The sequence below is a fragment of the Anolis carolinensis genome, chromosome 2 (assembly GCF_035594765.1).
Source record: "Anolis carolinensis isolate JA03-04 chromosome 2, rAnoCar3.1.pri, whole genome shotgun sequence".
NCBI classification, from domain to species: domain Eukaryota; kingdom Metazoa; phylum Chordata; class Lepidosauria; order Squamata; family Dactyloidae; genus Anolis; species Anolis carolinensis.
The window spans coordinates 115,066,903-115,081,021 of record NC_085842.1 but is presented as its reverse complement, the minus strand read 5'-3'; the positions used below and the strand labels follow the sequence as shown (position 1 = coordinate 115,081,021).

General features: G+C 40.0%; 1 protein-coding gene across 1 annotated transcript in view; it reads left to right on the top strand.

The window, feature by feature from the left end:
- The window catches only part of nsg2 (neuronal vesicle trafficking associated 2), a 77,897-nt gene extending 64,238 nt beyond the window's left edge, over positions 1–13,659 (top strand). Inside the window, exons 4-5 of the mRNA XM_003217440.4 lie at positions 8,925–9,035; positions 10,690–13,659. Of these exons, the coding sequence (XP_003217488.1) occupies positions 8,925–9,035; positions 10,690–10,881 (303 nt within the window). The 3' untranslated portion in view covers positions 10,882–13,659. The remainder of the gene's footprint in view (positions 1–8,924; positions 9,036–10,689) is intronic.
- Positions 13,660–14,119: the final 460 nt, after the last annotated feature.

The window sequence follows — 14,119 nt, the reverse complement described above, 5'->3', positions numbered from 1 at the left end:
ACACCAACATAGAAAATGAATTAGCCTGGAACAGCATTTCCTTTTGGGTTCACAATATTAAAATGAAACTTCTTCTTCATTACGCTTGTACTGCAACTCACTTCTGTTGTGAGAGAATCAGCCGCCTACAAAGACGTTGTCCAGGGGCCACCTGGAAGAGATTTGCAATATGCCACCAACCAAACTCTTGTACCCAAGTGAAGGCACACAGGCACACAATATATATGTATGGAGAGAAGTCAGAATCTCCTTCATTCAGAAGAGATAAGGAAGGTGTTTAAGAATTCATTCTCATGAAAGCAAACCAGCAGTAGTTTTTCTTATGGAAGACTTGTTTCTAGCAACTTGGCCATGGGCTTATTTTGGTCATGAGTTCAAACCATCCAAATCTTGAGCTTTAGAACTTTGAAACAATTTACTAGCAAAATAGATTCTTTCTGTTCTTTTATGTGTTTGCTTATTTTAGATGTGGGACTAAGCAATGAGATATTCTACACAGCTGCCACTTGGCTCCACAGGCATTTAAAAAAAAATCAAATCCATTAGGGCCTAAACAGCCACTAGAAATTATATTATATGATAGAGGTTGCCTAGTCTAATTGAGCTAGATACTTCATTTAATTATTTAACAAATTGCTTGGAAAGATGATGTACTTGTTTGTTCTTGTTGTACTCATGGGATACTGGGGCAGCGGGAATTAGCAGCAGTGGTATAACTTCAGTAGATAGGCCTTTAGTTATAAAGTGTTTTAAAAAATAGGACAGTGGTATCATGGGATCATTACATAAGATATGCCCAGATCCCAAGCATAAATGGAAATTGGACAGGACCTATATCTAAAGTAGCCAAAAACTGTTGGAATTATTTGAGTTGCTTCTTCAAAGAAAACACATATATTTGTTGACACTGCATGTTTCTACTTATTAAAATATTTCTCATGCTATTCCTTAGTAATACATTACTTTAAAAATAATTTTTTAAGAAATCAATGGAATTACAAAAAGACAAAATGATTCAGAAATGCCCAGAATAAACCTTCATAAATATTAGGATAATGTATTCATTGCTAATCATAACGCTAACTTCATTGCCATAAGGCACTTAACATAATGGCAATAGCATTCTTTGGTGGCAAAGACTAATGTTAATTTTAACGAGTTATTATGACTTAGAAAATATATTTGGAAAAATGGTAGTATGATTTTGCATATACTTTATTATAAAATCAAATAGCTCTGAAGACTAAACGTCTTCAGTCTTAAAACTGAATTCTGTTCAGGATCCAATAAACGTACAATCAGAAACTCTAATGTCAGGGTTTTCTTCACATTAGATTTCATGTAGGAAATATGGAGAGTTGCAGTATGATTACCTCCATCCTGGCCATGGTCTGTGTAGTTATGTACATGATGGGAGTCTTGGTAAAGAACTTGGTGGGATCAGAGCCGGCCCTAGGTATTTTTCAAGTGTAGGCGAACAGAATTTTGCCCCCCCCCCCAAACCAATCACTGAAAAATAAAAGCGTTGGATAAGCGAAAATGTTGGATAATAAGGAAAGATAAAGGAAAAGCCTATTAAACATCAAATTACATTATGATTTTACAAATTAAGAACCAAAACATCATGTTTTGCAACAAATCAATAGAAAAAAGCAGTTCAATACATGGTAATGTTATGTAGGAATTACTATATTTGCAAATTTAGCACTAAACATTGAACAGGGATATAGGGCAGTGTGGACTTAGATAACCCAGATAGCCCTCAGTATTAAAAAAAACTCTAAAATCAGGACAATAAATAAAGAACAACACTCTGAAAACAGAAGAAATCCAGACAGTAAACAATCAGGGACAGCTAACTCCTCCCAAAAAAAGATTCTCCCAGGCAAGAAGAAGCCAGGCCTTGAAGCCACAGGGCCATTAAATGCTAATCAAGGTGATTAATTACAACATTCACACCTGCTTCAAAGAAAAGTTCTTTCTCCCACCCTGGACCTTCTACAGATATATAAACCCCACATACCTAGCTTCCAAGTTCCCACAGACCTCACAATCTCTGAAGGCCCCAAAGGTGGGCTCCCGTGGTGCGAAGGTGGGTCTGTGCCGGCCGGAAAGCCCAGCACGGGCACCAGGAGGCCCAGCGTGGCCGCCGGAAGGCCCAAAAGAGAAGGAGGTGGAGAGTGGTGCCCTCCTCTCAGGACGATGGCGCCCCTGGGACGATGGCGCCACAGGAAAGTGCCTAGTTCGCCTTATGGTTGGACCTCCTCTGGGTGGGATCACTAGAGCTGCTACTCTCATGCTCCACAGAAAATCACTAGTGGTGAATAACTGATGGAGAATAGGAATAGAGCTTGGAAATTTTCTCTTTTGGACTGGGATATGCTGACTTTAGGACTCTGAAAGTTGAAGGTTTTTTTAAAAAAGAAACTTTCTCTAGTTTGGAGAAGTACTAATTCCATATATTATAGGATCCAGTATGTTCACCCCCTGGACATGGAGATGATACTCCCTTTGTATGGATGAATAAATTCACATGGATAATTGCACATTATCCAGCAACTACTACTCTTCTAATTGTCCAAATGGGAAGTTCAGTTCAAAATAACAAGTAGGGCATGGAATATGAGGCCAAAAAGATCCTGCTTAGTGCCATCAAATCCTTTCAGTTGCTGCCAGTTCCGGCTGCAGGGTATGCCTTTGGAAGGCTTGAGGTTTTCACATCTGCTTATGCCTGGAATCATGCAAAAGTTGCCAAAGCTTCCAGGACCCAATAGAGATGGCAGAAGAAGCAAGGTACTATAGCTAATCTCAGAAACATAATTTTTGCCATGTTTCATGGCTGACCCAAGATACATAGAATGAAGGCACTTTTTTGATAGCACATTGTGTGTGTGTATGTGTATTCAAATAGCTGTTGACTTATGACAACACCCTGAATTTTCATGTGGTTTTCATAGACAAGGAATACTCAGTGGTGCTTTGGCCAGTTCTTCCCTTTAAAATATAGCCCACAGCACCTGATATTCATTGGCAGTCTCCCATTCAAGTACTAACCAGGATTGCCTTGCTTAGCTTACAAGATCAGACTGTATCTGATGCCTTTAGAGTCTTCATTTGATAGCTTTTACCTGATTACCTTGAATACCTGAAGATAATTTATTTCATTAAAATCAGGTAGTGTCTGAGGCAAATTACAGTCTTTCTACATTGCTGCTGTTATAATTTCTTCCCATGGAAAGTAATCCAACTTTCTTGTAACTGTAGGCTGTTCTTTAATGGAAGACAAGCTATCCAAAATCTGGTCTGGATTCAAGGATTTACTATGTACAGTGATATAACCCATTAGAGGTTGTACTTCACTGGCATAGTTTTCAAGAGCCCAAGGTCACCACCTGGCACTTTGGTAGTAACTATAATCAATGTTTCAACAGGAAGAGAATAAAACAGAGAATTTAGGTTACAAAACTGGATGGTCACCAATTTAAAATGGCCTGCATGAGAATCATGCAGTCCTCCAGATGATTTTGCAAATCTACACCCAGCAGAACCAGCCAGCATAGGCAAATGTGAAGATTGCAGAGAAATGTAGTTCAATAACATCTGGTGGATTGCATAATTCCCACCTCTACTGTAAAGACAATATAGAAAATTATACTGACAATTATCTTTCATACGTCACAATTATTGCAATCTGATACTGCTTTAATGACTGTGCTGCTCCCTAAATAGCAAATCCTGGGATTTCACAGAATGTAGCATGGCAGTTAAAGTAATATCAAAGTGACATAATTATGTGTGCAAAAGAAACCTATGGTAATCTGTTGGAATCTTATTAAATTTAATGGCAGTGAAAGGTAGAATTTGACTGTTGTTCACAGCACTTTAGAGGCAGCCCAGATGTTCAGCAGGCTGTGTTTATATATGCATGCAGTGTGGGTGCACACACACACACACATATTATATACTTATTTGAAATGCAAAAAAGAATTTTTTCTTTTCTAATACTGGAGATTCACTGGGTGACATTGCGCAAGTCATATAGTCTCAGAAGGTAAGGGCAAATCCGCTCTGAACAAGACTTGGCAGGAAAACTTCTGTCATAGTTATGTCTTAAGATCCTCATATGTTGGAAATAACTTGAAGGCAGAGCAGTCCCTAGGTGATTTTCAACAGTAGGCAGACAAAATATTGGCAGCCCCCCTCCCCAAAGCCTATTGGGCCCAGAGAACGAAGCTGAGGCTTTGGACTGCGAGCGGGCCCAGAGAACAAAGAGGAGGAAGAGGCAGGCGTTAGGACCCTGCGGACGTTAGCCGGGAGAAGAGGGAGACACACAGACACACTCCTCTCGGCTTCATTCTCTGGGCCCACTAGGCTTCAGGACCTGCGCCTGGCCTCCAGGGAGCCAAGTGGAGCCCGGTGTCCACTTACAAGCCGTGGAGGGAGGAGAGGAAAGGAGGCTTTGGGAAGTGGTGCGGAGGCCTAGGAAGGAGGGCGGCTGCTGGGTTGCAACTTCCTCCTCCTCTGCCCCGTCCTTCTCCTGCTGCAGTTGTGTCTCCGGCGCAAGGGATCAGCTTATGGAGGGCAGAGCAGAGCAGGCGATAAATGGAAGGCCAGGCGAGAGAGAGAGACTGGGTTGCTGTGAGTTTTCCTGCAGCTGCCCTCCTTCCTAGGCCTCAGCGCTGCTTCCCAAAGCATCCTCTCCTCTCCTTCCTAGGCCCCACTTGGCTCCCTGAAGGCCAGGCGCAGGCCCCGAAGCCTAGCAGGCCCAGAGAATGAAGCCAAGAGGAGGCGGTGTGTGTGTGTCCGGGTGCGTGCGCACCCCAGCCTCCTCTCAGCTTCGTTCTCTGGGCCTGCTAGGCTTCGGCCTGTGAGCGGGCCCAGACCAAAGCCGAGAGGAGGCTGGGGGTGCGCGCGCATTCATGCACGCATGTGTGTGCACCGAGAGCGCCTCAATGGCGCCACCAACAGACTTGCGCCACAGGCAAGTGTCTAGTTGGCCTGGCGGTTGAACCGCCTCTGCTTGAAGACAACAACAAACATGAAAGTCCCCCAATCCACATTTTTTGAACAGCAGCTGCTGTTGTTGATGGGAGTCTGTTCCACATCAATTGGGAAGCAGCTGGCTGATGTTCAACCTCACTTTGCTCAAGAGATCTCTAGCATGAAGGGGAATTATGACATGGACTATGATTTTGGCAGTCATACTTGTAATCATTCATGGGAGGAAGTGGAAATGGCGTTTAGCTGCTTCTAATTGATGAGAGAACAGACTCCCATTGGTTATTGTGGCTGTTTCTCAGTAAGTGGGCAAAGGGGAGCAGGTGCTCATTGCATACAATAAATCCCATTCAGGATTCTGACCTAAGTTTTTAGGATCCCCTTTTGTGTGTGATGGGGAAAGAGCTATCATGCAGAGAGGCTGTAAAGAAGAGAAGAGCTATGCTGGCAAGAACTTTGTCCATGAGCTGTGTTGCATGCCTTCAAGACCTGGTATGATTGCTGCTTTGACTGTCCTACACCCAGCGACATGTCACTCTGATGCTTTGTCCCAGAAAGTCATATGTTCTCCTTGATCATTTCCCAGAAGAATTGTTTTTATGCTAAGATAGAGATTACATTTTGTGCAGACCCTCAGCTTTCCCAATGCTGTAATGCCCTAGACACTGGACTAATATACACCCAGGTGGTGCCCAGAAACCTGCTTTGTTTTGTAATCAGTGGCTCACCCAAGTGCTGAATTGTGTCTTTTATGTTTTTTTGCCTACGTTGTAGATGTCAGCTCTGATCAGCTTGCCTACTTTGTGTACCCTAGAGATTAAATGAATTTGTAGCTTCAAAACAACACTGACGTTTCTTTATTGTTGTTGCAACCCTTTCCAGTCTATTCTGGGCATTTCATTGCTAAGCTGCACATATTTGGGGCCAAGTGACAAGTTCAGAAAAAGCAAATAGAAAGGTACTACTGAAACTGCTCCTCTTTAGCATGCAGGTGGAAGCTGCTCATAACTTAGCAGTCTATGTCTATCCTTACTAAAAAGAAAAACAAAATGTCCTGCCTGTAAATAACTAGCATGACCAATGTAAGGAGTTTAACCTACTTCTTTTCGGATTTGGCAGTGTTCAGGATGGCTTTCTGAAATCACGTTCAAAGATTATCCAGAAGCTCAACATTCTAGATGACTTGTATCTCAAATGTGGTTTTGGTGCCTGCTTATATGCAAATATCTGCTTAAGAATGTGGTTGGGTTTGGTAATTGAATGCTGTAGCTTCTGCAAACAACATCCTAGAACTGGTGAAACATTGACACAGCTGAATACAGAGTATCTTGTACTTCATTCCAGGGAGAACTTATCAATTCTATTTTGCAGGGCAGTTAAAAGGCTGTTCGCCACTACTCTCACATGCACACAGGTCACAAGATGACAAATACAGGAATTAGATGTTTGGAAACCGGGGAACATGCATGCTTCTTGATTTGGTTAGACTTTGGGTACAATTGTTCAGGGTACTCTTCTGAGCTTCGTGGCCAGTATGGGCCTAATGGGACATCTATCAGCATTTGCTCTGGTTCAGTTTGAGAATAACAATCTAGAGTTTGGACAATCAAACTATTTTTTTTTAGAAAGAGTATATTAAGTGTTTGCTTGTTATATTTTTAAGCATAACCATAATCACTACATGCTATTTTAATATCTAAACCTTACTGGTACTTTCAGCTACAACAGGCCAACTAAATCAACAGGATTTACATTTTGCCTCACCTTCAAAAGTTAAATCACTGAATATACTGTCATTGGGAAAAGCTAAATAACATGATTCAGACCTAATTGGAATATGGACTAATGCAATATCTACATACTTCCATTGTCATTATGAAGTAGCCTTCAGAAAATAACAATGGCCTCAATTCCATCTAGCTGTTTCCTAACAATTGGCATTTTAGAAGTAACAATAGACAGTATAAATTATAGTAAACATATGATGGTACTGTCATTTATCACAATAAATTTGTAAATGTAGTTCTCCTCAAAGCAATGTGTTACAGATTATATTGTTACTTGCAGTGTATTACTTCACAGCTCAGGCTCAGATGCTGTAGTCTGCTGCCCAATATAATGGCATTTCTCTATGTTATCTTATGAGAGTACTGTTGGCCATATTTTCAGTCTTCACAAAGTGATTTCCCAGTTGAGCTCTTGAATCAGGACTTGAGACTGGTAGTGAAATTGATGGTAGGAAACACATGGAAGCTTAATTTGGGAAAGACAAAGGTGCTTCTGTTTAGTAAAGGTGCTATTTTGGGAGCTGGAGTTGGGTCAGACATCTATTCATGTGAGATGAATGGAATAGTCCAGTCAGCCTTCCATAGTCACTGGAGTTAGATGTTCAGGGCCACTGTAAAAATTGAACAACTGTGAATAAAAAAACATTATTTAATTGAGATAATACTTCTCTGGGAATCTCTTTTGCCATGTCAAGTCCTCCATCACAATTTGATGGTCAACTTCTTCAAGATATTATACTGGCAGATCTAGACATTCCTAGAGAACATTTCAGTCGAATCCACAAAGGCAATCCTGCAAATGGGAGGGCCTTCTGAGGCTTTGCTTGTGGGTGCATTAGTGCTGATTGTGACCAGCAGTACTTTTGTGCAGCATAGACTGGTGACCCCATTGTTTCTATTGCTGCAGAAAGGAGCTCTGGCAATCCTGACTTGTGCCATAATTTTCTTGAGGCTGGATTCCTGCAATCTGCTCTATCTGGGATTGTCTTGGAGAGGATTCAGAAATGTGTCCAGAATGAAACAACTGAATGCTGACTCAATTAAACCTTTAGTAACAATTCTATGAACTTCTAAACCACTTCAAAACTCAACTCAACTTTTTTTAAAAAACCCATCTCTCTATAAACCCCTTATTGTCTTGAAATCAATATATTCAAAAGTTCAACTTCTCATATATAAACTAGTGTATTTATATATGAGGAGGTGTACAGTTGCATCTTTGAGACATGCCTGTGCTTACACTAAGGAATGTGGAACTCCTTCCTTTGAGGGATTCACCTTGCAGGTCTCCTGACATCTGATGACGACTTTAAAAATGTGTCAGACGTTTGGCTTATCCCTTGTTTTAATGTTCAATGGCAATTTTGGAATTTTTAAGCTCTGCCATTATCTTCTTTGAATGCTGTTTTCACAGAGATTTTATTGATTGACTCTTTAATGCAGTAACGTTCTTTCAGTGTTTTTTTTAGTAGGGGAAGGTGAGGTTTAGATTCAGTAGAGCAAGAGATGCAATAGACAGACTGATTCACTGAATCCCAAGGAAAATTCAAAACTATGTACTTTGGCTATGTCTACAAACATGTAAACATTTTCCCTGGACAATAACTGAAGACACAAGAGAAAGTTGTGAAGGATTACAAGATATACTTGGGTGCTTTGAATGAACAATGGGTTGAATCTCTCTTCCCATAATGCCACTAAAGATTATATGCTTGGTTGAACACAGATTCTTACTATCAGGTGCCAAGAGATGGGAAAAGATTGTGCTAGAATACATAAAGCAAAATATTCCAAATGCTTTTCCACTGTAGAAAATCATCAAGCGGAAGTTGAAAAGATGGAAGAATGTGTACATTTACATTTCTGATTTATAATAAAAAGCCAATTTCACAACTGTTTTCCTGAGGAGAATAAAAAGAGAAACCATTTAAAAATGATACATCTTAAAAACATTCTAAAAAATGCAAATAGAAATGTATCATTTTTGGATTTGATATTCAGTTAATTTACATTCTTAGTTAACTACTTCACGGTGTAATAAAGACCATAACCTATTACCACGAGTTGAAGATCAACATAAGCAATTTAATTTTGAGATGGTATATATGTCAATAGACTCACACAATCCTTCTTTTGCAGGTCACGATTCTCATCAGTTTGGCTCTTGCATTCCTCGCCTGCATAGTGTTCCTTGTGGTATACAAAGCTTTTACCTATGACCATAGTTGCCCAGATGGATTTGTTTACAAGGTAAGAAGCCTGAGATTAATAGATTGGCTCTGCTAATAATAGAAATTAATTGACTGCATGACTGCAATTTAGAACTGTATTTCCCATCAGGATTAAAGACAATCATGCTGAAAAATGGTTTGAACTTTAGGAAATAAGGGTTTAATAGCCACCGTTGTTTTGAACTTGAGAGGTATAAACTTCCATGAAGATTCCAGTCAACTCTACACATAATTCTGAACAAATTCACAGTCACTGACAGTTTGAGTCAGTTTAACGTTATCTTAGAAATTGTGGATCCAGATATTTGTGTAGGGAATATGTTAGAATTCTTCTGATGAGTGTGCACAGAAACAGAATTTGTGTCCTAAAGAAGAAAGAGAAGTATGCATTTATTCAGGTTACATATTCATTTTAATGGCTGACAATATATCTCGAAAAAGGCATGGCTGTGATATTATTTCATTTTCCTAAAATGTAGATGACAGTGGCCGGATCTACACTGTTGTTTGGGTCTATACTGAGCATGGAATGCAGATTCAAACTGCATTATATCACAGTGTAGATACAGCTTGAATCGACAATGCTGTTTGTTAAATCATTTTGTGGATAAAAATCTCATAAAAGGAGGAAATAGCTATAGGAGGTGATATTAAAGGAAGATTAAGTATGCACACGTATGTGCTCATAGGCTGAGCCGTGTGGTTGACTGCACATTTTAACCCATCCTATCATAGGGGTAAGCAAAGTGCAGCATGTGAGAGCTCCCTCCAACCCTCCCACCCCTGCGTAAAAGCCTCACAGTGTCCTCTCGAAGGTTTGGGGACATTTTCATCATGTTTAGCATCCTTTTTGGACTCTTTTGGGTTCAAGGAAAGATTTATTTATTGTGTTCACTTATTTTTAACAAGTCCTCTCCTGGACTGGGAATGCCCCATGGAGGCTGAAACATGGCAAGAGTGCCATTGTTCCTAGAGGACTCTGTAGGGGGCATTTGAAGGACCATTTTCTTTTGGTTTTAGGATAAAGTCCTCTTGGAGAGCTCATGAGGTCCCTCGGCTTTCCACAGTTGTCCACCTCTGTCCTAACAAAACACTCTATCCATTACACCCCATTATAAAGAAAGGTGGGTAGAAAACAGCAGATTCCACTGCATGTCCATTCAGAAACCCCACAAATTTACTTCCAGTTAAGTATTTTTGCGGTTGAAATGTTCAAAGATCTATCAGGTGATAATAATATAGATTCATAGAACTATGGTGCTAGAAATATCCAAAGGGCCATCTAGTTCAACTCGTTAGTGCTGGAAGCTTCTTTTAAACTGTTCCCAGAGAAGGGACCTTCCAACCTATATTGAAAAACAGAGTCCACCATCTTCTGAGGCCATCCATTCTACTCCCAGGCAAATGTCAGGAAGATCTTATTCATGTTTTGTTGGAACCTCTTTTCTTGCAATTTGAATCCATCTTCTTTCTTCTAGAGTACAGTATCTAACTCTCTTAACTGTTCCACATAATGTTTAGATTCTGAACCTTTTTGCCATCTTGGTTAACATCCAAGCTGAGACATCTTGATTTTGTTTTTGCTTGTTTGTTTTGGTTTCTAAAAACTGGTTATACTTGATTGTCACTCACAGAGATCCATTTGTTGTTGTTGTTATTTTCTTTTTCTTTAGCATAAGCGATGCATCCCAGCCTCCCTGGATGCTTACTATTCAGCTCAGGATTCCAACTCCAGGGGCAGATTCTACACTGTCATCAGCCATTACAGCATGGCCAAGCAAACCAGCTCGCGGTCTGTATCCCCCTGGCTTTCTTCAGGATCGGTAAACCACGAGCCCAAGGCTACCAAGACAGAAGCCCATTAAAGCCATTTGGTGGCCTCGGGGATGGCGGGGAATGGGGAAGACAACATGCTGTCTCTATCGCATTGCTGTGGTTTGAAGGAGGCACCCGTGCTTTCAGTTCAACAAGAATAAACTTAACTCCAAGTGCAGGTGTCATCTTAATGGATATTTTTCTTTTTCTCTCTCACTCTCTCTCTCTTTCTCTCCCTCCCTCCTTTTCTCTTTTCCTCTTCCTCTTCCCCTTTTGGTGCATTGTTCTCGTTAATTTGTAACTAAGTCAAGATCCTGTATAAAGGCATGTTAGGTGTTCATTATATCTTACAATGTACAAATATTTTTAAAACCATTGCTTAATATTTGTTAAGAAAATAAAAACAAAAACAAAAAAAGTTGATCTAGAGAACATTCACAAGGAAGGAGAAGAAATGGCAAACAGAATTTCATAGAACCTACTTGGCCGAGAAGATGGAGCCCCAGAATGTATATTGATGGTGTTGGTGGGGGATACCATGGCATTTATTTATTGGAATATGGGGTAAAAAAGAAACTTAGTCCACATTGGGAGAAACACTTTTTAATACACATTTATTACACCCAGATATAGTATACAATGGGCTGGACAAACGTCCACCATGTACTTTGCCCAGTCCAGTATTTCATTGGTACTCAGAAACATTGATGCTGTCCCTGGCATTAAAATAAATGGGAAAGCCCTTGCAAACAAGGGAGTTCATATCTTCAGTGGAGCTTTCTGCACTGAACCACTGAACCATGGATACTATTCTGTGGTTGCTTGCTTGTTTTTACTGAGAGAAATTGCCATGGATTCACACAAGTTGGATTTTTTGACTGCCAACTGAATTTTAGATACATGTTCTCTACTCCCAAAGGTGAGTGGCAGATCTCAGAAAGGATATTCCAAGATATGATAATTGAATGAAGAATTCTGAAAAATTACTTTTTTGAACTATAAATCTCAGAATACCACAACCCTCAGAAATACTGATCATACTGGATAAGGAAAAAGGTACTGTCTAAAATATAATTTTTCCAAACTATTCTGAAGTGACAATTCTTTATCCTATTAAGATTAGATGGAGCAAGAGCTGGGGCAGACTTATCTCTATTAACTGCCCACTTTCTGCTCCATTCTGGGACAGTTCTCCTGCATTCTGGGCAATATTATGAGGGACATTTAGGCATATTCTTAGTAGCTTACAACAAAGAGTCACTGAACATAATCTAATAGTGTGTCCCCAGAACAGTGGTTCTCAACCTGGGGTCCCCAGATGTGTTTGGCCTAAAATGCCCAGAAATTCCAGCCAGTTTACCAGCTGTTAAGATTTCTGGGACTTGAAGGCCAAAAACATCTGGGGACCGCAGGTTGAGAATCACCGCTCTAGAATATTTGGATGTACAGCCGGGATATTTTGTTCCCTCTTCTATAGGCCCTCACCCATGGAAACTCCCCATTACTTTACAGTAATTTTGAAGGTGGTATATAGTTTAACATGGAGCTGCTGTGGAATAAAACGGCAGAAACCCTCATGTGTATTTGTGTGCAGTCATGTATATACATGTGATATTTATCCTGCTGGATCACAAATAGTTTCCTTGGGATGATTTTGGCAATCCCCTCTCCAGCTTCTCCCTCTACCACTCCTGTAAGTTACAAAACCAAACCCTCAATACCTGCTGTCACCATGATGGTGTGAATGATATATAGGAACATTCTACCTTTGCCATTTGCCCTCTCACAGAAACATTCTATTTGTAAGGAGGAATCAAGTGTATACACTGTTTTGTGAAAGATGGAACAATTTTTTATTTTGCAATGACAGCTTCATCTAGGAAGATGCCTTGTAAGGGGTTAGAATACAGATTCATCATTAGAGACTATAAACATTTCTTCTGAGGAATTACTGCTCCTAGAAAACCCAGTCAGCATAGCTGATGACCATGACAACTGAGGGATTCTGAGATTGTTTGTTCTGGCTAGAAACATGTATTAGGCAGAGAGTGCTCTTTTTCACCTAGAATGACAAACTTTCTTGGGATGACTCAAATCACTCAGATATTTCTGATCAGCAATACATACATACACATGTATGTGTGTGCCTGCATACACACTGTTGGCTGGGAAGGTGTTGTATGTCTTTAAAAGTTCTTCCTTTTGCAAGGTTGACCTGTTGCAATTTCACCTTCAATTTCACAAAGAATCAAGGGCACCATCTACCAAGCATGGTTTGTTAGAAATGACATTTGTGTTAATTGATTTTGCTTAGGAGTGGTCAGGCAGAACAGTACTCAGCTAATTATGCCTCCATTAAGCAAATTAAATTAAATTTGAATACAAAGAAAAACTGGATTAAAGCCAATCAAAGTATTACTGAATGTAAGTCACATAGACTCTAAATTTGGGCATCTGATTTAAGTCAAGCATTTATATTTTGTTTGCCAAAAGAAAAGACAACCCATTTTGTAGAAGTTGAAGGTCAAAGGGATTAATGATAAATGGTTGTATTATGTAGCCAAACTGTAGTGCCAAATCTCATTGTCTGACTCTTTTCCCCTTTCTCTACCCCCATTCATCTTCATACTTCACCTGTAAATCCATTTCTCACCTGAAATGTACAAATACATTGGAAAAAAGAAAACAATGCCCAGAACAATAACTGGACAATTTATAATTTTGTGGTGTATTGTATGTCAGTAGGTAGAAGAGACTGAAGTATTTTTGGTGTAGTTCTTGACCTTTTCTGACAGGACAAATAAAGCTAGATGTGTCTGAGCGTCTCAGCCATTGTGGGTCATGTTGTTTTCTTTGGTTATTTAAAAAAGGAAGGAACTGACATATCTGGAATGACAAAGTACTGATTTCTCATATTTGCATCACTTTAGGCAGAAGAATTTACTTGCAAACTTGCATTCTGAACAAACTTAGATTGACATCCTGTAATGTATTTTTAGATGTTGTGGATGTTGATATTCTCTTGCACACTCCATAATGACAGAAACTTCCCTCCCCAGTATTTCTGATTTTGACTGGTGGAGAGCATGGGGCGTGGGGGGTGGGGGAGAGATTGTAGAAGCTTCTGGCTAACCAAATGGAGTCAAACAACATCATCCACCAAGATCCTGCCATACTTTGGCAGAAGATACCTTTAGTCTGTTTTCTGGCCACAGCACAAAACAAGACTTTTTCTGATTTTTCCTCTGCACTTCATTCACCACTAGACACAGAATAACCATACAGGAA